The sequence below is a fragment of the Scyliorhinus torazame genome, chromosome 2, assembly GCF_047496885.1.
Source record: "Scyliorhinus torazame isolate Kashiwa2021f chromosome 2, sScyTor2.1, whole genome shotgun sequence".
Taxonomy (NCBI): domain Eukaryota; kingdom Metazoa; phylum Chordata; class Chondrichthyes; order Carcharhiniformes; family Scyliorhinidae; genus Scyliorhinus; species Scyliorhinus torazame.
In genome coordinates this window covers 246,180,772-246,206,142 of record NC_092708.1, presented here as the reverse complement: position 1 = coordinate 246,206,142, position 25,371 = coordinate 246,180,772, and the positions used below count along the sequence as shown (strand labels likewise).

Here is a 25,371-nt window from a genome sequence, read left to right as displayed (position 1 = left end):
CTCCAACCTCTTCCATGCCACCCCCTCTCCCTCCATCACCCACTTATGGATCATCGCCACGTTGGCTGCCCAAAAGTAGCCACCCAGATTCGGCAACGCCAGCCCTCCTCTATCCCTACTACGCTCCAGAAACCCCCTCCTTACCCTCGGGGTCTTGTTTGCCCACACAAAACCCATGATGCTCCTACCTACCCTCTTAAAAAAGGCCTTGGTGATCATAATAGGAAGGCACTGGAACACAAAAGGAAACCTCGGGAGGACCATCATTTTAATCAACTGTACCCTGCCCACTAGCGAGAGTGGCAACATATCCCATCGTTTGAAGTCCTCCTCCATCTGCTCCACCAGCCGCGTCAAATTAAGTTTATGCAGGGCCCCCCAGCTCCTAGCTACTTGGATCCCCAAGTACCGAAAGCTCCTTTCTGCCCTCCTCAATGGTAGGTCGTCTATCCCTCTTCCCTGGTCCCCTGGATGCACCACGAAGAGCTCAGTTTTCCCCACGTTGAGCTTATAGCCCGAGAAGTCCCCAAACTCCCTTAGGAGCTGCATGACCTCCACCATCCCCTCCACTGGATCTGCCACATACAGCAACAGGTCGTCTGCATACAGCGACACTCGATGCTCCTCTCCCCCTCGGACCACCCCCCTCCATTTCCTGGACTTCCTTAATGCCATGGCCAAAGGCCTATCCCACCTGCCGACTAGCCATCTCCTGTTCTAGGCCAATCCCGTGCCCGCGCCTCCCGCACCCTCCAGTCGCCCAGACGAGGAACCCCCGCCCCGACCACCTCTTCTGTTTTCAGTTGCCCCTCTGCCAATGCAGCAGCAACCCTATTTCCCCCCTTCCCCCTTCCCCGCTAGATCCATATCTAGCTCTTTTGCTCCCCCCATAACACTCCCGTAAGTCAGCTGACACCTGCTGACCCCGGCTTCCCCCGCCTTCCTTCCCGTTGACCCACCCCCCCCCGTGTGGAAATCCCCCCTCCTCCTCCTCCCAGCAATCGATGTGCGCTCCTCCATCCCCCCCCTCCGTCCTTCCCTAACGTGGGAAAAAGCCCGCGCTTTCCTGAGCCAGCCCCGCCCCCTCTGGCGCAGCTCCTGTTGTGGCCTTCCCCCAATTCCCCCATCCCTGGGCCTCCCCTCCCTACAGCACCAGCGCCCACAGTCTCCCCACCAGATCCCTTCCCCCATCCCCATCCATCGCCCCACCCGTGGAACATTCCTTACGCTTAGTTAAAACCCCGTATACAACTGACATCCCCCCCACAACCACAGACCCTCAGTTTGAGTCCAACTTTTCAGATTGTATAAAGGTCCACGCCTCTTCAGGCGTTTCAAAGTAGTGGTGTCGATCCTGAAATGTGACCCACAATCGCGCTGGCTGCAGCATTCCGAATCTCACCGCCTTCCTGTGCAGCATCGCCTTGGCCCGATTAAAGCCAGCTCTCTTTTTTGCCACCTCCGTACTCCAGTCCTGATAGATTCGGATCACCACATTCTCCCATCTACTGCTCCGCTCCTTCTTGGCCCATCTCAGGACACACTCTCTGTCCACGAAACAATGAAACCTCACCACTACTGCCCTTGGCGGCTCGATGGCCTTGGGTCTCCTCGCCAGGACCCGATGAGCCCCATCTAGCGCCAGGGGACTCGGAGAGGCCCCTACACCCATCAGCGAATGGAGCATCGTGCTCATATATGCCCCGGCACCGGCCCCCTCCACCCCTTCAGGAAGACCCAGAATCCGAAGATACTTCCTCCATCTTCACCGCCAGCCCCAAAATCTCGTCCTCGTTCTCAGTGGCTTTTTCCCGCACCTCTCGGATCTCTACCCCATGGGCCTTCTGGGTCTCCTTCAGCCCCTCGATCGCCGTCAGCAGTGGCACCAGCACCTCTTTCTTAAGCTCCTCCACGCAGCGCCTGAGAAACTCCTGCTGCTCTGGCCCCCATGCCGCTCGATCTCCGCCCTCCGCCATCTTGTTTTTTCTCCCTTGTTTCTTTCGCTGCTCCAAAGCCGCTTTTTTGACCGCTCCACTTCTGGTCCACTCCATATACTATGGAAGGGGGACCTTGCTCTCACCTTCCCACATGGGAAGTCGTTTAAAAATTTCCGTTGGGGCTCCTCTGGAGAGCCCAAAAGTCCGTTCTAGCGGGAGCCGCTGAAATGTGCGGCTTAGCTCCGCATCGCCACAACCGGAAGTGACACCAGTTAAGTTGGCACGGATGCAGGTCACAGTTTAATGATAGGGCTAGGGCACAAATCTGTATGCATGTTTTCACATTAAACACCTGTGCACAATGTTACAACCTGCCTCAGTGTTCTGTCAAAGGGTGTGAGGGGTGGGCTGGTCTGGGCTGTCTGCAAGGGGCACGGGCGGGAGTGGGGGGGGGGTGTCCGTGCCCTGGCCAGCCACCCGTCGCCCAGTCAGTGAACCAGGAGGCAATCTGAGCGTCCCGTGCTCGTTGGTCCTGGCGCACGGGGCGGCATGGTACGGTAACACAGTGTTTAGCACTGTTGCTTCACAGAGTCAGGGCCCCAGGTTCGATTCCTGCTTGGGTCATTGTCTGTGTGGAGTCTGCACGTTCTCCCCGTGTCTGCCTGGGTTTCCTCCGGGTGCTCCGGTTTCTTTCCACAAGCCCCGAAAGACATGGGGCGGGATTCTCCCTTCTGGAGACTAAGTCCCCATGCCTGCTGGAAAACGGGTGGGATTCACTCAGGACTTTTTCCTAGAAAGTCTGGGGTCGGTGGGCACTCGGCCCGTTGAGCACGGAGAATCGCCGCGGGGGCCTGTTTCAACGGCCCCTGACCAGCGCGACGAATGCGTGCGCGCTACTGGTGGCGATTCCCCGTGTCTGCGTGGGTTTCCTCAGGCTGCTCCAGTTTCCTTCCACAAGTCCCAGAAGATGAGCTGTTAGGTGAATTGGACACTCTGAATTCTCCCTCAGTGTACCAGAATGTGGCGACTAGGAGCTTTTCACAGTAACTTCATTGCAGTGTTCATGTAAACTACTTGTGACGCTAACAAAGATTAGACTAGACTCGACTCGACTCAACACGTTATGTGGCCTCCTTTGCCTGCCTCGGCCCCATGTCCTGTCCATCCTCACCCTCGCGTGCTTTCTCCTCGTCGGACGAGGTCTGGCATTTATCCATCTTGACCAGCGTATCGCCCCTCTGCTGTGCGATGTTGTGGAGGATGCAGCAGTCCATCACGATGCAGGCGGCCCTCACAGCGCCATAGTGGAGGGCCCCTCCAGAGCTGTCCAGGCACCTGAACCGCATCTTCAGCATGCCTGATGGTCACATATCAGCTGCATGTTCATCGAGTGGAACCCCTTTCGGTTTGTGTAGAGCGACTTATCATGTGCAGGTGCTCGTAGGGCGGCATGCATCCTGTTGATCACCCCCTGGACCCAGAGCATCTCCTCGATGCTGGCGAACCATGCTGCCCAGGAATCCTGGTAGGCTCGGTCCACATTGAAATGGATATATTGTGCTGACTGGGCATATAGGGTCTCCATGACGGCGCAGATGCATCTGTGCACCGAGCTCTGTGAGATTCCGGATAGGTCACCACTTGACACCTGGAAGGACCCCGTGGCGTAAATGCTCAGGGCGTCCGTCACCTTGACAGCCACGGAGAGCGGGTGTCCTGCCCCATTCCCCCGTGGTGCCAGGTGCGCCATGATCTGGCAGAGATGTCACACTGTCCCCCTGCTCAGTCGGAGTCTTCGACAGTTTGCCCGGTCTTGCAGTCCTCGAATGACAGGTGCTGCTGGTACACATGAGGCCTCATGTGGTTCTTCCTTTGCAGCTTCTCCTCCTCCTCCTCGGCCTGATGGGCGACCGGCTCTCCACCCTCAGCGGCTGCCCCCTGCTCCTCTGGGGCTGGCTCCGCTGCTGCAGCTTCCTCTTCCTTGAGCAAGTCCAGGTCGTACAGCCGCAGTGCATCCCCCAGGGCTGCGGCAACTAGGAGGGAGGCCACCATTGCTGGTTGAATTCCAATATCCATTGTCTGCAAGGGTTGAAAGGTCAGCATGTTGATTTGGTGCGAACCCCGTGCCCAACCAGGTCCACCGGGCTACACGCTGGCCCGGTTGGCATTGCGGACTCTGCCCCCAAATGTCCCCCATCCACCATCCCCACACCCCTGGCCCCGTCGGTGCCCGGCACTGTGGGGGCCTCTGGCCTTGGCCCTGGTAGCCAGGGCTACCGGTGGCTGGCCCTTCTCTTGCCAGCGGCATATTCGTGACCCCAGTCCGGGACACCCTTGTAGGGGTTACTGTGGGCGTTGCCCTTGGGTGGGCTGCGTGATGCTCTGCCGGTGGGTGGCGGCCGGTTAGCATGGGGTGGAATGGCAGAGGGTGATGTGCTGGGGTGGTGGGATGAGAGAGTGGGGACTGGGGTGAGGGGGTGGGATCACCCAAATGGCTGAGTCGCTCTGCAGAACCAAGGGCCAAGATGGGTGGTCAGTGGGGTGCGCAGCAAGATGATTGCCTTGCAGGCTGGGCAATGGGGGTACTTGCCTGGGCACCGCCCATAGCCCGTGGGGGTCACCCTGACCCCACGGGCCATACCCCCCCCATTACCAACCCCCCCCCCCCCCCCCGGCAACCCTACCGGCTCTGGCAGAGTCCCCCGCTTCAGCCAGCCAGCCGGTCAGTGTCAGGACCGTCAGCCCATGGCCGAGCCTCTCCATGTCCTATCTCCTCTCTCTCCCTCAGCAGCCATGGCGCCCGTTTCTCAACTTTTAAAAGCACAAGTGAACCTCACCAATATTCCCCCCAGTGGAGGGGGAGAATCGCGGAGGCCCCAGAGAATACTGGGTCAAGCCCAGTAATGATATACCAATGGCGTTTACTGCGCACGCGGAGTGGAACGCATTGACGCCGCTGTCAAAGCACCGGAGAATTGCGATTTTGGCGTCAGAACCAACTCTCCACCCAATCGCGTTTCCCAATTTCAGCATCGGCCGACGGAGAATCCCGCCCATGGTGTCTTGATTCAGATGTGTCTGACTCAGACAAGCAAGGAATAAAAATTTACCAAACAATTGGGAATAAGGGTTTACACAGGCTGAATTTGTATGAACACCCGAAGAGGTAAAAGATTCCCAAAAGATACGGACTACATTGGAAGACCGGTTCACTATCAAGTTAAACTTCCGCCTTCACCGTCTGGATTGCGTGTCATTTTGACAACAGCCTACAGAATCCAGAGACCACTTTATCAGCAGATGCAGACTAAAAGGTACGTACTGTGATTTTCTTTCAGTCGCAGAGCTAGCAGACAGAATTTCTGAGTTGGTGATTGCTTCCAGTTCCACAGAAGTGTTCCAGAGAAATCTGCTAGACATGCTAAGGTAATGTAAACGATTCTCACAGGTCGATGAAGCTTACAGTTCCTAAACACAACCCCCAGTGTTGATGCACTTACTAGGACACCGAACCTGACTAAGCCACGTGGAATTGTACAAGGCATCTGGAAGAAAGGGCAATTGGCAGCAGAAGTATACCAGAGTGAAGACCGATGCAGCTGCAAAGAACTGTGCAGTGATCCAAACTGACTAAATGCAATTGGTATCTTCATGAAGAATGACCATCTGGTATTGTTTCAGAAACATGCACAAGGTGATTGACAAACTAATGATTTGCCATGACGAGACAAAGAGTGGTGAACACATGTTTCACACCACGCCATCAATTTAGATGCATTTCAACGTGTTTGCCAAGATTTGAATTATCTGCCCAAAGAAAGTTGGTAACTATTCGTTATTGGCCAAGATTGACACAGGGGCAAATGCCAATGTACTACCTCTGTGAATTCTAAAAGACCTGGAAGGCCATGTGAAACCTAATGCTGTGCAACTTTCAGCATACAAGGGTTCAGTCATTCCATGTGCAGGTTCCATAGTCCTGGAGTACATGTACCATCACCCCTCTTGGATGTCAAGCTGTCCTACACCATGGTGACTAGAGGCCCAGTGGGTACAAGCCTACCGACATACCATGGCCTCGCATTAGTCGCAACCCATGGAATTAGTCAGACATCACGAGCGAGATCAACCTCAGAAACTACTTCTGTTGCCTCAGTTCATGACCTGTTAGTGAAATATCCAGAATGTTTTGACATAATTGGCAGTATCGAGGGAGATGCAAACGTTACAGGAGAATGGAAGTGCATCAATTGATCTGGTAGATTGTGTGCATCGCAAATGTCTGCAGCTACAAGAAGATTCCGCACCGCAAAAACTGTGGCTAACAGTCATTAAAGGATGGCCTGATTCAATTCAGCATGTCCACAAACACTTGAGGCCATTATGGCCTTATCAGGATGAGTGAGACATCTTCCGGTGAGTCATTTTTAAAGGCAGGCATATTATCATACTGGAATCATTACAGTCGTATATTCTTCAACATTTTCATTACTCACACATGAGCATTGATCAGATGAGAAAACTCGCAAGCGGAACAGTCTATTGGCCGGGCAAGGACAAAGGTTAGGTCGGGTTATGGGGATATGGTGGAGGCTTCGGCCTAAGTAGGGTGCTCTTTGCAAGGGCCGGTGCAGACTCGATGGGGCCAAATGGCCTCCTTCTGCACTGTGGGGATTCTATTCTATGAATAACATTGAACTCATTATGGGCAGCATGGTGGCACAATGGTTAGCACAGCTGCCTCACAGTACCAGGGGCCGGCCTTGGGTAACTGTCTGTGTGGATATCGCACGTTCTCCCAGTGTCTGCATGGGTTTTCTCTGGGTGCTCCGGTTTCCTCCCACAGCCCAAAGATGTGCAGGTTAGGTGGATTGGGCATGCTAAATTGCCTCTTAAGACCATACGACCATAAGACATAGGAGCGGAAGTAAGGCCATTCGGCCCATCGAGTCCACTCCGCCATTCAATCATGGCTGATTTCAACTCCATTTACCCGCTCTCTCTCCATAGCCCTTAATTCCTCGAGAAATCAAGAATTTATCAACTTCTGTCTTAAAGACACTCAACGTCCCGGCCTCCACCGCCCTCTGTGGCAATGAATTCCACAGACCCACCACTCTCTGGCTGAAGAAATTTCTCCTCATCTCGGTTCTAAAGTGACTCCCTTTTATTCTAAGGCTGTGCCCCCGGGTCCTAGTCTCCCCTGCTAATGGAAACAACTTCCCTACATCCACTCTATCTAAGCCATTCATTATCTTGTAAGTTTCTATTAGATCTCCCCTCAACCTCCTAAACTCCAATGAATATAATCCCAGGATCCTCAGACGTTCATCGTATGCTAGGCCTACCATTCCTGGGATCATCCGTGTGAATCTCCGCTGGACCCGCTCCAGTGCCAGTATGTCCTTCCTGAGGTGTGGGGCCCAAAATTGCTCACAGTATTCTAAATGGGGCCTAACTAATGCTTTATAAAGCTTCAGAAGTACATCCCTGCTTTTATATTCCAAGCCTCTTGAGATGAATGACAACATTGCATTTGCTTTCTTAATTACGGACTCAACCTGCAAGTTTACCTTTAGAGAATCCTGGACTAGGACTCCCAAGTCCCTTTGCACTTCAGCATTAGGAATTTTGTCACCGTTTAGAAAATAGTCCATGCCTCTATTCTTTTTTTCCAAAGTGCAAGACCTCGCACTTGCCCACGTTGAATTTCATCAGCCATTTCTTGGACCACTCTCCTAAACTGTCTAAATCTTTCTGCAGCCTCCCCACCTCCTCCATACTACCTGCCCCTCCACCTATCTTTGTATCATCGGCAAACTTAGCCAGAATGCCCCCAGTCCCGTCATCTAGATCGTTAATATATAAAGAGAACAGCTGTGGCCCCAACACTGAACCCTGCGGGACACCACTCGTCACCGGTTGCCATTCCGAAAAAGAACCTTTTATCCCAACTCTCTGCCTTCTGCCTGACAGCCAATCGTCAATCCATGTTAGTACCTTGCCTCGAATACCATGGGCCCTTATTCTACTCAGCAGTCTCCCGTGAGGCACCTTATCAAAGGCCTTTTGGAAGTCAAGATAGATAACATCCATTGGCTCTCCTTGGTCTAACCTATTTGTTATCTCTTCAAAGAACTCTAACAGGTTTGTCAGGCACGACCTCCCCTTACTAAATCCATGCTGACTTGTCCTAATCTGACCCTGCACTTCCAAGAATTTAGAAATCTCATCCTTAACAATGGATTCTAGAATCTTGCCAACAACCGAGGTTAGGCTAATTGGCCTATAATTTTCCATCTTTTTCCTTGTTCCCTTCTTGAACAGGGGGGTTACAACAGCGATTTTCCAATCCTCTGGGACTTTCCCGGACTCCAGTGACTTTTGAAAGATCATAACTAACGCCTCCACTATTTCTTCAGCTATCTCCTTTAGAACTCTAGGATGTAGTCCATCTGGGCCCGGCGATTTATCAATTTTTAGACCTCTTAGTTTCTCTAGCACTTTCTCCTTTGTGATGGCTACCATATTCAACTCTGCCCCCTGACTCTCCGGAATTGGTGGGATATTACTCATGTCTTCTACTGTGAAGACTGACGCAAAGTACTTATTTAGTTCCTCAGCTATTTCCTTGTCTCCCATCACAAAATTACCAGCATCATTTTGGAGAGGCCCAATGTCAACTTTTGCCTCCCGTTTGTTTTTAATGTATTTAAAGAAACTTTTACTATCATTCCTAATGTTACTGGCTAGCCTACCTTCATATTTGATCCTCTCTTTCCTTATTTCTCTCTTTGTTATCCTCTGTTTGTTTTTGTATGGTCTTAGTGTCCAAAAGGTTAGGTGGGGATAGGGTGGGGGCATGGGCCTCGATAGGGTGCTCTTTTGGAGGGCCAGTGCAGACTCAAAGGGCCTAATGCACTGTAGAATTCTAAGATCATTAAGAGGCATGAGCCATGTCAAGAGCATTTGCCAAGTCAGCACCAAGAACTGTTGATTCCGCATGAGGGTCCGACTTATCCTTGGCCAAGATTGTATCCATCCCCTTTATATCCAGTACTCTAATTTTGTCATCACCGGCTACTTTACCCAGGATCCCATTATTTGATAATTGCATAATACGTCAAGCACAATGTAACAGACACTCTTCAGTACTATTTTTAATTTATTTGATGTTCGAGAGCGATCTTTATGGATACCACTCTGCAATCTATGGGTAAGCCATTTCAGGATATGTGTGAGAAGTGGGATACCAGTCACACTGCATCTTACTCCTCATTACCCTAGATCTAACTGCCTAGCTGAACCAATGATTCACACATTGAAATCCCTAATTATCAAATGTAGACCGAGCAGGATCTACACATTGCAAAGTTATACCCGAGAGTGACACTTTTCAGTGCAACAATTCTATCACTGGCAGAACTCATGTTTGACTGGTGCATACCAATCTACCTACTCCTATCCATTCTATTTGCTCAGAGACTAGAAAACAACTTCTAAAACTGCAAGTGAACATGACCAACACGCACATTAAAAATGTAGGTACAGATTGACCAAATTTATAGTTGCGACAGGAAGTTTGCATCCAGGATTCCACAGAAGGTAGGTGGCAACTAGGCCAAGGTGACAAGGTCTTGCTCAGAAACAAGGCTCTATGAAGTTATTACACACAAAGGCACTGCAGTGAGGCATAACTGAGAAGTCCAATCCATTCTGACTCCTGAACCACTGTGTCATCCTTTTCCATGTAAGACAAGATCCCAACTGCAATCTGGAACAACATCCAGAAATGGCAATCCCGCAGGTCACTGTGCGCAATTAAAGACACTTCCAAACAAGGTTATTATTTCAAGATTTAGGCACATCAGCAGATCACCTCTACACTGTAGAGGCTCATGGAGTCATCAGTCCTACATTTAATTAATGGCAACTAAATATGAACTTGTATTGTAAATAGTAATACTTCTTTGAAATGGTGGGAGGAATATTTTTAAAAAGAAAGGGGGCTATTGTAATATGCATTTAATGGATTGCAGCGTGACATTACCACAAAGGAGTGTGCAATCCAGTTTTAGTTTTGCTTTGTCTTTTCAACAGGGGGAAAGTGTGTAAAAGATTTTCAAGGGTGATACAAGAACAGAGGAGTTGTGTCTATCAAATATGATTGAACAACCTGGGAGCCTTTTCTCTGGAAAAAAGGCGGAGGGGTGACATAATGAAGGCCTTTTAACTTCCAAATGTTTAAGTGACAATTGTGATTATTTGTGCCAGCCAGACTCATCCAAATCCAGAACAGAGGATGCTGGAAAAACTCTGGCAGCATCTGTAAGGAGAGAAAACAGAATTAATGTTTTGAGACCTTTTGGCTCTTCATCAGAACTAAAGAGAGGGAGAGTTAAAGTGTAGCTGTGAGAGATTGCATCAAGATGTAGCAACTTTGAGAACAAAAGACAGATGGCCTGGTGTGGGAACGGGAGGGGATGGGGGAGTTGCATTTAGGCAATGCATGTATGGGATATTAAAACAAGGGTTTAAATGGAGGAGAAAGGTCTCAACCGAAAGCTGCCATACTCAACATTGAGTCACGAGGGCTGCCATGTGTCCAACTGGAAGATGAGATGCTCCTCTTCCAGCTTGTGCCGGGCTTGTAAACAAGATGAGGGGTTGATTATTTAGGGTTGAGATGAGGGGGAATTTCAGAGGGTAACTGTGAATCTTTGGAACTGCTTAACTCAGAGGGTGCTGGATACTCCATCGTTGAACATACTCAAGGCTGAGATGGACAGATTTTAGTCTCTCAGGAAATCAAGGGACCTGGGGAGTCGACAGGAAAGTAGAATTGAATGGTGGAGCAGGATCAACAAGCCATATGGTTGACTCCTTCTCATATTATGTTCACGTGGCTGTGATCCCAGCAATGTCTACATCTTCAATCCTTCTTAAGCTGCCCGTTCCTCTCTGCAGTTCACCTCTTCTTCTTAGCCTTTTCACTCCTTGGTGGAGCATAGGACACGGACAATTTCTCTGCATCTAATCCTGTCTTGGGCCAAACTATCCTGCTGCTGCCATGTGTAGTCTTTGGCTCTCATCTCCTTTTCTTTGTCCCACCTCCGTATGCTCCTTGTTCTGCCTTGCTTTCTCTCTCCTTGTGGGTTCCATGTTAGAGCTTGCCATGTAAAGTTGTTCTGCAACTTCCTCAAAGTATGGCCTATCCAATTCCACTTTCGCCTTTTGATTTGAAGGACAATTGGGTATTGGTTTGTCTCCTCCCGTAGCAATTGATGCTATTGATGGTATCCTAAGGATCCTTCTGAGGCATCTGTTGATGAAGGATTGGATTTTCATGAACATTGATTGGATTTTGAGGCAAACAACATCAGACTGAAGAAATGGCATGCGATGGACCCTCATACAACAACTGGAAGATTTAGACTTTGTGGATGACTTGGCCGTATTATCCTACAACTACATACAGATGCAAGATAAAACCTGCCACTTGACGCACATATTGGCCGAAGTTGGTCTTAACATCAAAATAGAGAAAAGAAAGATAGACACTAGGAATAACAACTCCATTAAGATAAGGAACTGGACGAAGTAACATCTTTAACCCTCTGGGTGGTGTCATAAGGACTACCAGTGGGACAGACGCGGATGTGAAGATCAGAATTGGGAAGACTAGAACAGCATTCATCACACTCTTCAACATCTGGAAATCAAAAGAGATCACCAAGGTGACAAGGCTAAAGATCTTCAACTCCAATGTAAAGTCTGTTCTCCTTTATGGCTCTGAAATATGGAAGACCACCAAAACAAGGTTGGCGAAAATCCCAATCTTCAGTTCACTGGCTTGAAGAAAATAACACTCGAGACCCATTGTTGGAGCTGTTTTTGGCCAAATAATTCAGGTGCAGGAGTTGAACGTCCAATTCATGGGGAGACAGTGGCGTAGTCACAGTGTTAGTGGAGTGGTAATCCAGAGGCCATGCTAATACTCTGGAACATGGGTTCAAATACCACCGCATAGGATGGTAGGATTTACATTTCGTTCATAAATCTAGAATATAAAAAAAAGCTATTCTCAGTGATGGTGACCGTGAAACTATCATTGATTGTTGTAAAAATCCATCTGGTTCACTACTGTCCTTGAGGAAAGGAAATCTGCCGTTCCAAACCGGTCTGGCCTACATGTAATTGCACACCCACAGTCACATGGTTGACTCTTAACTGCCCCTTTAAATGGCTAGCAAGCCACTCAGTTCAAGGAAATGAATGTTGGCCTTGCCAGCGAGGCCTATCCCATGAAAGAATAAAGAGACCACTAACTCGGGATGCTTAATAAAGGTAAAACCTGCTGGAAATATTCAGCAGACGAGGCAGCATGGTGGAGAGAAAGAGGGGTAATTTTTCAGGTTGATGATCCTTCAACAGGGGCTGGTTTCTCCGGCCTCCCAGCTGCGTATTTCTCGGCAACGGGATTCTCTGCTCCCGCTGCTGTCATTGGGAATTCATTTTGAAGCCACCCCATGCCACCAGGAAACCTGCGGGCGGGGGTGCGCTGCCGGCGGGACCAGAGATTCCTGCCACCAACGAATGGCCAGAGAATTCCGGCCCAGAACTCTGAATTCTTGGTTTTGTGAAAACGCTGCGCTTTTCAAGATGTACCACCAGATGGTGCTACAGGAAACGCTGTAATATCAAAATAATTCACTCACGTAGACATTTTGGCAGCTGAGATATTACCATTTGTGATTTACCCAGCTCCACCAAGCTGCATGGAACAGTGCCGACTTATTGCTGGGGAAAATTCATTGTTTTCAGATTTCACATATGTTATGAATACGATGGAGAACTCCATAAAACCACACGATAAACACAATGTAGATTATTCATTGTAACATGTATTCTCAGTTACCCAATGACACCTTCTAATTTTTAATACTTTAAAATGACAGACTTTCACTTCATGTGGTAACTTATCATAGAATCCCTAAGAAGGAGGAGGTCATTTGTCCCATCAAGTCTGCAATGACCCTCTGAAAGAGTGCCCTAACCTCAGCCCACTCCCCTGCTCCATCCTCGTAACCCCGCCTAACCTTTGGACACTAAGGGGCAATTTAGCATGGCCAATCCACCTTACCTGCACACCTTTGGACACTAAGGGGCAATTTAGCACAGCCAATCCACCTAACCGGCACATCTTTGGACTGTGGGAGTAAATCGAAGCACCCAGAGGAAACCCACGCAAACACCGGGAGAAAGTGCAAATTCCGCACAGACCAGTGACCCAAGCCTGGAATTGAACCTGGGACCTGGAGCTGTGAAGCAACTGTGCTAACCATTGTGCTACCGTTTAATTTTTCCGGGATTTCTGGCACATTATCCTGTTTTCCAATTGTAAATACTGAGACAAATTGTTCAATAGGTCTGCCATTTCCCCATTATCGATGACATTATCTCCATTTTCAGCTTTTAGTGGGACTACATTGCTCTTCACCACCCACTTTCCTTTTATAGAACTATAACATTTCTTCTTGCTGATTTTGGCATCTCTTGCAAGTTTCCATTCATTGTCCCTTTCAGTAGCTATTGTAAGCTGCTATGTGACCCTTTGCTGGTCTTTGTGTCTATTTCATTTTGTCCGAATCTGAGCTGTGTTTTGCATTTTAATAACACTTTCTTTTAGTTTTATGGCTGTCCCTTATCTCTTTAGTTGTCCATGGCCTTTTTTTTGTGAAGTGGAGCTTTTTCCTCTCAGAGGTTTATACTCGCTCTGTATCTCGTCAAATGTTTCTTTAAATATTCTCCACTGTTCTTCAGTCATTTGACCCATTAACAGATGCTCCCAGTTTACCGTGGACAGTCTCTGGCTTAGTGCTCCATTTAACCAGACGTCAGAGGAATGTACTTAGTATTTGGCTGCTACTGTCACCATGGTAACTTCCAGCCGCACATAGTTTATGGTTCTGAAAACAGAAAATGGTTGACATGTAGGGCAGGTTGATCAACATTGACACAAGGATGCTTGAGTGAGGTGCACCCTCAAGTCATCTTTCTAAGTTCTGCGCTTGTAGGTATTAGCTAACCTTTATCTCTCCTAAAGCTACTTAAAACTAAACACATGTTTAATTTGATGATAGTCAAATTAGCATATCCTGGGAGCATGATAGGATTATGAAAGAAAGACTTGCACCTATCCCTAAACCCCTAAACCTAACCTTATTATGTCTTTTATGATCTCAGTTTGTCCCAACACACTTTACAGCCAATGAAGTACTTGAGGTGCTGTCACTGTTACAATGCAGTAGTTGTGATACTCGCGTAGTTATTCAGATACCTGGATTACTAATTCAGAGATGTGGAATTATAATCCAGCGTACAAATCCCACTGCAGTAGTTTCCCCTTAAAGGGGAAGGCCTGCCTGTTTTAAAGGGGAAGTTCATATTCCGAGGAGGTCACGGAAAATCGTATGGTCCTGATCCCGGGACATCCATTTGGGTTATAACAAGAGTCCAGGCACCTGAAGACACAGCCCCTTAAATTGATGGGATTAAAATTGGGAAAGCACAATTGCTGAAGGAGGAGGAGATGGTTCATCTTATTATAGAGTCCTACAGTGCAGAAGGAGGCCATTCAGCCCATCGAGTCTACACCGACCCTCTGAAAGAGCACACCACCAAAGCCCACATCTCAACTATCCCTGTAACCCTACCTAACCTTTTTTTTTGGATACTAAGGGGCAATTTAGCTTGGCCAATCCCACCTAACTGTGGGAGGAAACCGGAGCAGTCGGAGGAAACCCACGCAGACACGGGGAGAAAGTGGAAACTCCACACAGACACGCAAGGCCAGAATGGAACCTGGCACCCTGGCACTGTGAGGCAGCAGTGCTAACCACTGCACCATCGTGCCACCCCTTTTTCATCTAAGTAAGCACGTATCCTTCGAGATTGCAGGAAAGTGCCCATTCCTTTACACAGTCTGACAGTCTACAGTTCATGCTTTTAGAAAGTGCTCAAAGAAGAAAAGGCAGAGTAAGAGCATTATCTTGCCTTGACTGGTCATGTCATTGATCTTCTTGCAGCTCCTGTCTGCGTTTCAGCTGGGACGTAGTGCCAGTGGCAACATTCCTGACAACTGACTCCTATTGAGAGAGACACATCCCTCCTTCTCTCACTCTCTCTTTCTCTTTCTTGGAAAATGACATGGAAGTTGTCATTGAACTTATGAGCTCTTATTTTGTTCCTTTATGTGCGGCCATTGCCCTTTGTTCGGCTGTATGTGCCAGATAACTAACAGTAAACTCAATGATTTTTCTTTGCAAAATTATTCTTTATTTCTCTGACTACTCCAGACTATTGGAGGACTGAATCTAACACAAGCTCATAAGCAGTGTTTATAATCACCTTCAACTACCAGGCACTTTAAGCACATCAGGGATATAGCAGGATCAAACCTGTGTCTAAGACTATGTGTGATATGCAAGAGGTGCAGTATCTTAAATTGGGTCTCCTTCATTTTATTGCAAACCAAACGTTTACTGGCATAATCACAAATATTACCCTATATCTCCTCATCAATGTTAGTTGCCAAGTCTTTTTCCCTAGACTACAAGGTACCCAATGTACCACCGCAGGATCTAAAACACAAAGTATCATAGAACCAGCTGAGTAACTGTCTAGGCTCCACAGAATTCAGGATTTTTCCATAGGGGAAATAGAGGAGTCACAATGTAAATATGTCTTAGAAAAAGAGTGTCTCGGGATGACAAATTGGAATAGCTGCTCAAAGGATAACAAGGAGGCATCTATGACCGTGTATCCCAGTCTACAAATGCCTCTATCCCTCCATGTATAAAATCCATGGTCCACAGCGAGGCCTGGATAGAGTGGACATGGAGGGAATGTTTCCACTTGTAGGAAAAACTAGAAGCAGAGGACACAATCTCAGCCTAAAGGGAGATCCTTTAAAACAGAGATGAGGAGGAATGTCTTCAGCCAGAGGGTGGTGAATCTGTGGAACTCTTTGCCGCAGAAGGCTGTGGAGGCCAAATCACTGAGTGTCTTTATAACAGAGATAGTTAGGATTTTGATCAATAAGGGGATCGGGGGTTATGGGGAGAAGGCAGGAGAATGGGGATGAGAAAAATATCAGCCATGATTGAATGGCGGAGAGGACTCGATGGGCCGAGTGGCCTCCTTCTGCTCCTATGTCCTATGGTCTTATAAGACGAGGTGGGAAGTCTGGGCAGCCCTGGCTGGGAGAAAGAGCAGAGGTCGGTTAAGAACTCCCTTCTAATTGATGGACCAATCTTCGTGCTCTAAGAGTATGAATAACTATAGGATTTTCGCATTTAGCAGTTCCTGCCTTAATGCTCCATTAAATAACAATGCATGCAGAAGGTAAACCGACTGGTCTGCTTAAATGTCATGCCAAATGGAGGCAGGGCCCTTCCTAATCCAGTCCCTTATGAAAATAAAGTGAGAAGCCAGTTGATACAGCCTAATGTTCGGAACAGCCAGATCACCCCGAGACCCAGGAGCTGGAGTTTGGTAGGCTTTAGACAAGGATTCTTCTTGTTCCAAATAAACAAACTGATCATTCCATTGTTCTCTTTAAAACTCCAGCTGGCAGCAATATTGGCAATATCCACAGGGGGTATAACAATCTAGGTAAAGTGTTCATTTTAATCAAGGCAATCGTGCCCAGCCATGAAACTGGCAAGGGATAACCAACGAACCAAGTCCCACCTAATAGTAGCAATCACCTTGGGGAAATTGGCCCCATAAAAATACCTAAAAGAAAGGGTAATTGTGACACCCAGGTACCTAAACCCCAATGGGGACCACCTAAAGGGGAAATTAGCAAGGCTGGGGGAGGTCTATCCCTCAGCTTGACAAATCCCAAATTTCTTTACCCGTCAGTCTGGCCTCAATAAAAGTCGAGATGGATTTGCAGGTACAGCATTAGTTATTTTATTTAGCTTGCAAGCTTGTTTCATTTCACAGAAGCATAGGACACATCTAGTCTCCTACATCCCGGAAAGCAAATGAACAAAGAGACAAAGGGATCTCTGCAAATCAATTCAAATGGTATCAAGTTTCACATACACGATTCCCATAGGTCAGCCTACACCCCTCCTGACCTAGTCAGACATTCTGATTGGCTCACTTCCAATCCCTTCCTCTGGCCCCTATTACCCAGCATCCTTTTCTTCTCCTATGGTGGACACACCTCTTCCTGCTTTGCCATGCGGTCTGAAATCCTTTGTCTGTGAACTCACCAGAATGAGACTGGCCTATCTCTACATTACAGTAACTAATATCTCTAAAGTAACTATTTTATATCACATTCGTCATTCCCTCCTTTTATCATTCCATGATAACCGAACTATCTAATCCATAGCTACGGTCCCTCATCTAAAAAGATCTGTCACTGCATTTCCAATTCCTGGCATAGCCCCCCTTCATCTGCTGCACCCTCATGGATTTTGACAGCTAAGATTTTAGGGGCGTTGATCTGTTCCAGTGTACCCCGCATTCTACCCATCACACATTTAAGGATGGCTGGGCCCACAAAGATATTTATCAACCAGTCCTTTCAACCTCCAAATCCCCAGTTACCCCAAGCGCCAGGATCCTGCATTCCGTCCAGGTGATCCCGTATGTGATCCATATATTTAGTGATGTTAGCGGTCAAGTCCTGAACTCCCATGATACACTTGCCCTGCACTATGGCGCAGACCCCACCCTCACGGGCCAGAAGATAGTCAAGAGCATACCGGTTCTGCATTGCAAACAACCGTAGCTGAGACAATTCCTTGGTTATTGCCCCGAGGGCTCCCAAGGTTTCATTTCCCAAGATGGTAAGGCCACAAATAAAATAATTCCTATTGCTGACTGCCAAGGAACCCCCCACACCTCCCAGTGTCAAGACGCTCAGAATCCCCCACCCGGCTGAGTGGCCCCGGTTGGGTGCGAGAACCTGAGGTTTTTTCCAGTTCTCGCAAAATTCAGCCGAGACTGCCCGGCGTGCTAACTGATTATGCAGCTTCCACGCCGAAGGGCAGGGGACTGTGGTAGGGACTAGAGTCCCTATAGCAATTTGGCGGGGAAATGGGGGTGACAAAACGTTGGTCGCTGTGCCTTTAAATAAAAAGTAGTATCCTTGTTCCGTGCGCAGGCTAGCATCACAATCAGTATATCGGTTGCGTAAGGATCCCCCAGTAGCCCAGTTTATCCAGCTTCGAAACGCCCATTCGGGCCGCCTAGCAATGCGGAAAGCCAACAGTGATATGAGAGACATTCGCCCAGCCACAAAGGAGCTGGAGGCCGGCGTTCAATGGAACGCAAGTGGTGTTGTAACAAACGCATTGGCCAGACGCCTGGGTGATATGGCACCTCCTGTCCGTACAGGTGGGGAACAGACATGTTATATTCGTTTCCACCTCTACCAGCAAACAGCCGTATCCTTCACTGCTGAAACAATTCTCGTACGACCGGGAATCCCTATTGGGAGTGAAGTGGCTAGGTATATACGCCCTCCACCGTTGCAGCCTATCATACTGTGAATGGGAATTATCCCGAGGAAGGGGAAGGCAAATAGCCGGTGGTGCTGAACCCGGATCGTAAGGAAGAGTGACTTGCTCGGGCAGTGGCTCGGAATGCTGACAATGAACCACCGTTTGGGGAGTGCCCCAAAGCGGTGAAACAGAAAATAACCTAGACACTGCTGTGGGGTTCGGGTAGCAGACAACCCGTCCGTGGCCATACAAGCGATGGTAAATCTGGTAGAAGAGATTCATACTACCCAGGTTTTCCTCAGTTTGGCCTTTAACTAACTTAAGTGTATCTCCCGGTAACCTACGTTCTAGCTGTACTTCCCTTCTCACACGCCCCGTCCTCTCTCTAGTCCCTCTCTCTTTCTCATAGCCTCTTCCTACGCTCTCCTGACGGCCTGATGTTACCTTTATTGCACCAATCTTAACACATCCAAAATCAAATTTACATGTATTCCCAAAACAAGGCAATGTCCATATAATGTTCCCTTCCCATCGCCGGGACCGGTGCAATTGCTTCATGAGTCCTGCATTCTCCTTAACTTTGACGACCTTCCATGAGTCGATACCATGTCCTCGTATATCGGGGCAGCGAAGAACATCACCTTTGCATAGGTGATGTATCCTTGTAGATTGGTTGGGGTTACAAATATAGATAATATTCCCCTTTTCCATGTCCGTCGCCAATAACACTCCAAGCGAAGTGAGGCCAAATATCACACAGACGGTGCGTAGCCACCCCATCATGCTCCACACCTGGAAAATAGCACTGGAGAAGGGAGGCAGGTTAGTATCCGACCTTTTACAGTAGTGGAGATGGACTCAATTTACAGTGATGAAGGTGGACCCAAGCATTTCGCCCCTCCACTTTAACTGCTGTGGGGGTGGTAAGGAGAACTTGGAAGGGCCCGTCCCATCGCGGCTCCGACCCCTTCCTAGTCCAATTTTTGACCATGACATAACTGCCGGGCTGGACTGAAAGTGAGCTAGGTACTGGGGGCGATGGCTGGTGAGCCGTGCGGACCTGGCCATGGAGCTCCTTGAGCACCTGCGTGAGGGCTAGAACAGAGGTGGTCATCTCTTCAGTCATATGGTGAAACTGAACCAGTCTGGGAACCTGCAGGCTCCAGGGAGTTCTAAGAGGCCTGCCATAAAGAATCTCGGCAGGAGAGAGCCGGGCCGGTCCCGCAGGTGTAACCCGCAGCTGGAAGAGGGCAACGGGGAGCAACTTAAGCCATGTCAGTCCCGTGTCTGCTCTTAATTTAGCCAATTTAGTTTTGAGGGTCTGATTGTGTCTCTCAACCAACCCGGCCGCCTGCGGTCTATAAGCACAGTGTAACTGCTGGCGTATGCCCAACTGGGAGCAAAACTCCTTGTTAATTTGTCCAATAAAATGAGGCCCATTATCAGAACTTAACTGAGCTGGTATACCATACCGGGGAATGATTTCCCGCATCAAGACTTTAACCACAGTAGCAGCTTTATTATCGATAGTCGGATACGCCTCGACCCATCAGCTGAACACATCCACAATGACCAAAACATATTTATAACATTGACACCTTTCCAACTCAATGTAATCCATTTGGAGCGTCTCAAAGGGACCACTGGGCAACGGGGTTTGCCCCATCCCACAAGGGATACCTTTTCCGGTGTTATATTGCTGACAAATCAAACACCGATTACTGATACTCTGGACCAACCCCTGCATTTTAGCACATTCAATGATCCATAAAGCCAGTACATCAGACATACAAGTCTGATGTGCTGGTGTGGTCCATAAAGAGGAAACAGAATCATATGTACAACCTAACCGTTTCCACATTTGTTTATCACTCTCAGGAGCGTCCTCCTGTAACCTTATGACGTCTTGGATGGTTGGCATTGACTTGTCAGAAGCAGACATATTTATAGTAGATCGTTTAGCCTGACTTAACATTTTAGGCACCGTCACTTGCTGAATTTGCGCGGCTGTCCGCGCTGCACAATCTGCTTGTTCATTACTAACGTCAACTGGGGTCTTACCATTTGTGTGGGCAGCGCATTTAATAACGGAAATCTGCGGGCATAAGAAGGGCCTGCAGTAAGTCATTAACTAAACCCCGGTGGGATATTTGACCACACATAATCATGTCAGGTTGTTCTGACGAAATGTCACTCAAATCGCCCCTTATTGTGGTAGTTTCCTGAATCAAGGCTAAACAGTCGTGGCCAGGTGCGTCTTCATGGACAGGGGAACCACTAAAAAAACAGGCTGGATTGATAGTGGTACAGTGGTTAAATGTCAGACGTGGATTGTTCAAAAGGTATACCTCATACCTATTCTGACGAGCTGCGGTAAGATGCTGAGTCTGCAGTTGCCTCAGTAGTGCGATGACCGAGTGGGAGCTATACACCGTAATATCCTGTTGGAGGGTGAGAGCATGTAACGGCTATGCGATGGCATTGATTGAACGTAAATCCTGTACTAATCGGTACTGGTCTGGTTTGGCTGGTTTAGGCACAGCAATATGAGGGTGTTACATTCTGATTGGCAAGGGACCAAAATACCCTGTTGCAACAGCTCTTGAATTAATTTGTCTATAGACGGAGCAGCTTGGGATTTCAGGGGGTATTGCCGAATGGAAGGTAGCTTTACATGATCCTTAATCGTTAGCTTTATAGGTGTAACATTTGTCTTTCCCACTTGTGATGGGTATTTCGCCCAGACCTGTGGATTGACATATTCCAAAACATCATGTCGCCAGTGATGCTGCAGTCGAGTGTTAATTGTTTCAGGGACCTCAAAATATTTTATGGCAGTGCCGTCTGGCATGACTTGAAGTGCGTACTCTGTTGGATCCGAATGATCCACTGCCCTCCTTACCATTTGCCCCAGATCCCTGGCATGGTACTGGTCGTGGACCTGACGTGTAATATGAGGGCTTACCGAAGCTGACTGTGGCCATAAATGTGGTGGTATTGTAACAAAATTGGCTGTACCTTCTTTTCCCGTGACTGTGGCTGTACCTTTGACTGGCCATTCGGTCCCAATTAATGGCCGGTATTTGTCCTCCAACTCCCTGTTTTGTCCAGTTCTGTCATAGGCCAGGGTAACGTGATGCAGTGAATGTTCAATGTCTAACGTCCACCACTGGGGGGTGATGGAAATATAGCACTGTTGTCTCATCCTCCATGATTTAACCGTTACCCCCTCGTCTCCGCACTCTAGCTGTAGCTGGAAGATACACAGTAAATCTCGGGCCAACAAGTTACAGTCCAATCCAGTAGTCACTACAAACTGATGATCTGCAGACTTATTCTCGTAAGTGACTGTCACAGGTTCAGAAATAGGATACTCACACACCTGTCCTTAGAACCCCGACAATTGCTGCGTGTGGTTGGATAATGGTAGTCGAAGTTCTGATTGCACAGAAGACATGGCTGCTCCAGTGTCGATTACAAATGAGTGATGTTGATCTCCTATCTGCAGAGAAATAATAGGTTCCCTGTCCGATTGGAGAGTCCTTATGACTAAATTAGCTAGTCAATCCTGTGTTGGGAAAGGGTTTGCCTGGGAGAAGTCAGTGTATCTCGTCTGTCCTCCCCTTGGTGGGTACCCCCTCCTTTGGGTCGGATAATCTCCTTCTACTGCCTGTCTTTTAAAGGGGCATTCCTGTGGCCAGTGATCTGCACGGCCGCAATTAAAACATGCATTGCTCCCTCTATATCTGCCCCGTCCTCTTCTCCCAGTAGACCAATGGCCACTCAGAGGGGGCGGCGGTTGTAAAGCTGTTGATGCATACGGTGGGCCATAAAAAGGAGCTGAGGGTCCCTTTGGGTGGGTTTGGTATCTTCCTAATCGGCAACTGTCTCCGAATCTCACCAGGGGGCACTCTAGCTATTTCCTCTGGTTCTTCCATGCTTCGACGTCCCTCCCTGTCACTAGAGGGAGTTCTTTCTCTTCAAAATCATCTGTTGCAGCTCCCTTTGTTCTCGAACCTTGCGGTTTCCCCTTGGTTTGGAGGGATTTAGGTGGTATGCTTAATTGTTTTTGGTTAGGATCAAGCCCTTCTCTCGCTGTCCGAGATCTGGTCCTAGAGCTAACTGGGCTTGCGGAACAGAGCTCCTCTTTCTCTACTGATCGTGAAGATGGTAAATCAGGACCCACACTATCACCCAAAAGGGCTTGAGTTACTGGCATAATTGGAATCTGGGGAGCAGTGACTGGATATTAATTATTATACTCTGGTGGTTCTGGAATTAGTGCAGACAATGCTACAGGTGCAGTCGGAACTTTTAGTGACTTTTCTAAATTATTGAATTTATCATTTTCTGTGAATTCAAGGCCAGCCATTGAACTACGTAGCTCATCTTTTGTTTGATCCGCGCCTTTCCTGTCTCTACTTGCGCGTTTTTTTTTCTTGGCAAAACGATTGAAAAGGTTCTAACGGTGTTTTTTTTTAAACTTAAAAATGTTTGAAAATTCAAATTGAATTACTGCAACTTGCAAGCTTAGCTCTGATCTCAACTCAGAACTAAATTTACGATTTGCTTAACACAAACTTGTATAACATTTACAACTTAATTAATTCTTTATCTTAACAATTTTTCTTTTAACAAGTTTTTCTTACATTCACAAAAATGTTGGCAAAGTCAACTATCATCTCCAGATTTACACTTTTTAAAATGGTGTCAGTGGTCTTCTTTAAGTTTCTATTAATTCACAAATAAAATGAGATAAACATTATTTCAAGTAAGTAAAACTTAAGATTCTGGCAATTTCAATCAATTGCTTTCGAAAATAATAACTTTTATCAAAGAGGTGGAGAAACCCACTGGTTTCCTTTAATTAATTCAAAACGTAACTTTGCTGGAGTTCACTGACTCAAAGGAAAGGTATCCGATTACACTACAGGCTGCTGTTATCTCAAGGCCTGAGTGAGAAGCACAGTCTGTCGTCTTTAACTTTGGCTGCTGCTGTTAACCCTTTGAGAGACTTCTGCTTCAACCAATATGCAGCATTCCCCACAATCTCAACTAGTCCTCAGAACTGCGCCCTTCGCCACCACAGTCCAAGGGTGCAATTTTAGCTTAATCAACTATATATTTAAAACACTCACACATGGAATTGAATCATCTTCAGATTTAAAAACAGTTATACTGGACTGAACCTTCACTACTGAAGTCCCATCAACCCTTAAACACATATACTGGACTGAACCTCCACTACTGAAGTCTCATCAGCCCTTAAACACATATACTGGACTGAACCTCCACTACTGAAGTCCCATCAGCCATAAAACCACTTATACTTGGAATTGAATCATCGTTTTAGATGTCCCATCAACCCAAAAACCTAACCCAAGCCGAATCAACAATATGAAATCCCATCAATTAAATTTCTAATCCCCAGACTGACCTTTGATTTCGTCGAGACGATCTTTCCGTACCAACCGCGAGTGACCAGACTAATCAGACGATAAGAAGAGGGGGAAAAGCAATGCGCGGTGATTTTCCAGCTATACATTGTGGGCCCCTTCTTCCCACTCTCCCTGTTCATAATCAGTCTAATTCTGATTTCGCAGTTGGTCAGAACCGTCTTGAGAAATCCTGGGTTTTCGGCACCAATTGACAAATCCCAAATTTCTTTACCCGTCAGCATTAGTTATTTTATTTAGCTTGCAAGCTTGTTTCATTTCACAGAAGCATAGGACACATCTAGTCTCCTACATCTCGGAAAGCGAATGAACAAAGAGACAAAGGGATCTCTGCAAATCAATTCAAATGGTATCAAGTTTCACATACACGATTCCCATAGGTCAGCCTATACCCCTCCTGACCTAGTCAGACATTCTGATTGGCTCACTTCCAATCCCTTCCTCTGGCCCCTATTACCCAGCATCCTTTTCTCCTCCTATGGTGGACACACCTCTTCCTGCTTTGCCATGCGGTCTGAAATCCTTTGTCTGTGAACTCACCAGAATGAGATTGGCCTATCTCTACATTACTGTAACTAATATCTCTAAAGTAACTATTTTATATCACATTCGTCAAGCTCTCCCACCGACATAGCCTCTGACTTTGTAACATTAATCTTATAACAAGGGAAAGCACTAAATCTATCCACCACATTAATGATAGCAGGAGCCAAGACATCTGGCTTCAACATAAATAGCAGCACATTGTCTGCATAATGTGTAATCTTATGCACCATATACCCACACTCCAGCCCAGACATTAGGGGGTCCCACTGAATAGCCTCTACAGCCAGTGCAAATAACAAGGGGGATAGGGGACAGAACTGCCTTGCCCCTGTCTGGAGCCTAAAGTTCTCAGATCTAATACCATTCAGAAGCACTGCTGCCCACAGGCATTTGGTACAACACCTGAACCTATTTAACATAGTCCTCACCCAGTCCAAATTGGAGTATTGTGAGCATTTTGGGGCCCTGTATCTAAGGAAGGTGCTGGCCTTGGAAAGGGTCCAGAGGAGGTTCACAAGAATGATCCCTGGAATGAAGAGCTTGTATGAGGAACGGTTGAGGACTCTGGGTCTGTACTCGTTGGAGTTTTGAAGGATGAGAGGGGATCTTATTGAAACTTACAGGATACTGCGAGGCCTGAATAGACTGGACGTAGAGAGAATGTTTCCACTTGTAGGAAAAACTAGAAGCAGATGGCACAATCTCAGACTAAAGGGACGATCCTTTAAAACAGAGATAAGGAGGAATTTCTTCAGCCAGAGGGTGGTGAATCTGTGGAACTCTTTGCCGCAGAAGGCTGTGGAGGTCAAATCACTGAGTGTCTTTATAACAGAGATAGACAGGCTTTTGATCAATAAGGGGATCAGGGGTTATGGGGAGAAGACAGGAGAATGGGGATGAGAAAAA

At 47.6% G+C, this 25,371-nt stretch overlaps 1 protein-coding gene across 2 annotated transcripts in view; it reads right to left on the bottom strand.

The window, feature by feature from the left end:
- Positions 1-16,892: 16,892 nt before the first annotated feature.
- LOC140396973 (uncharacterized) overlaps positions 16,893-25,371 on the bottom strand; it is a 115,086-nt gene continuing 106,607 nt past the window's right edge. For both annotated transcript variants that reach the window (XM_072485985.1, XM_072485977.1), the window contains one exon: positions 16,893-19,268. In XM_072485985.1, coding sequence (XP_072342086.1) covers positions 18,209-19,268 — 1,060 coding nt within the window. In that variant the 3' untranslated portion in view covers positions 16,893-18,208. The remainder of the gene's footprint in view (positions 19,269-25,371) is intronic.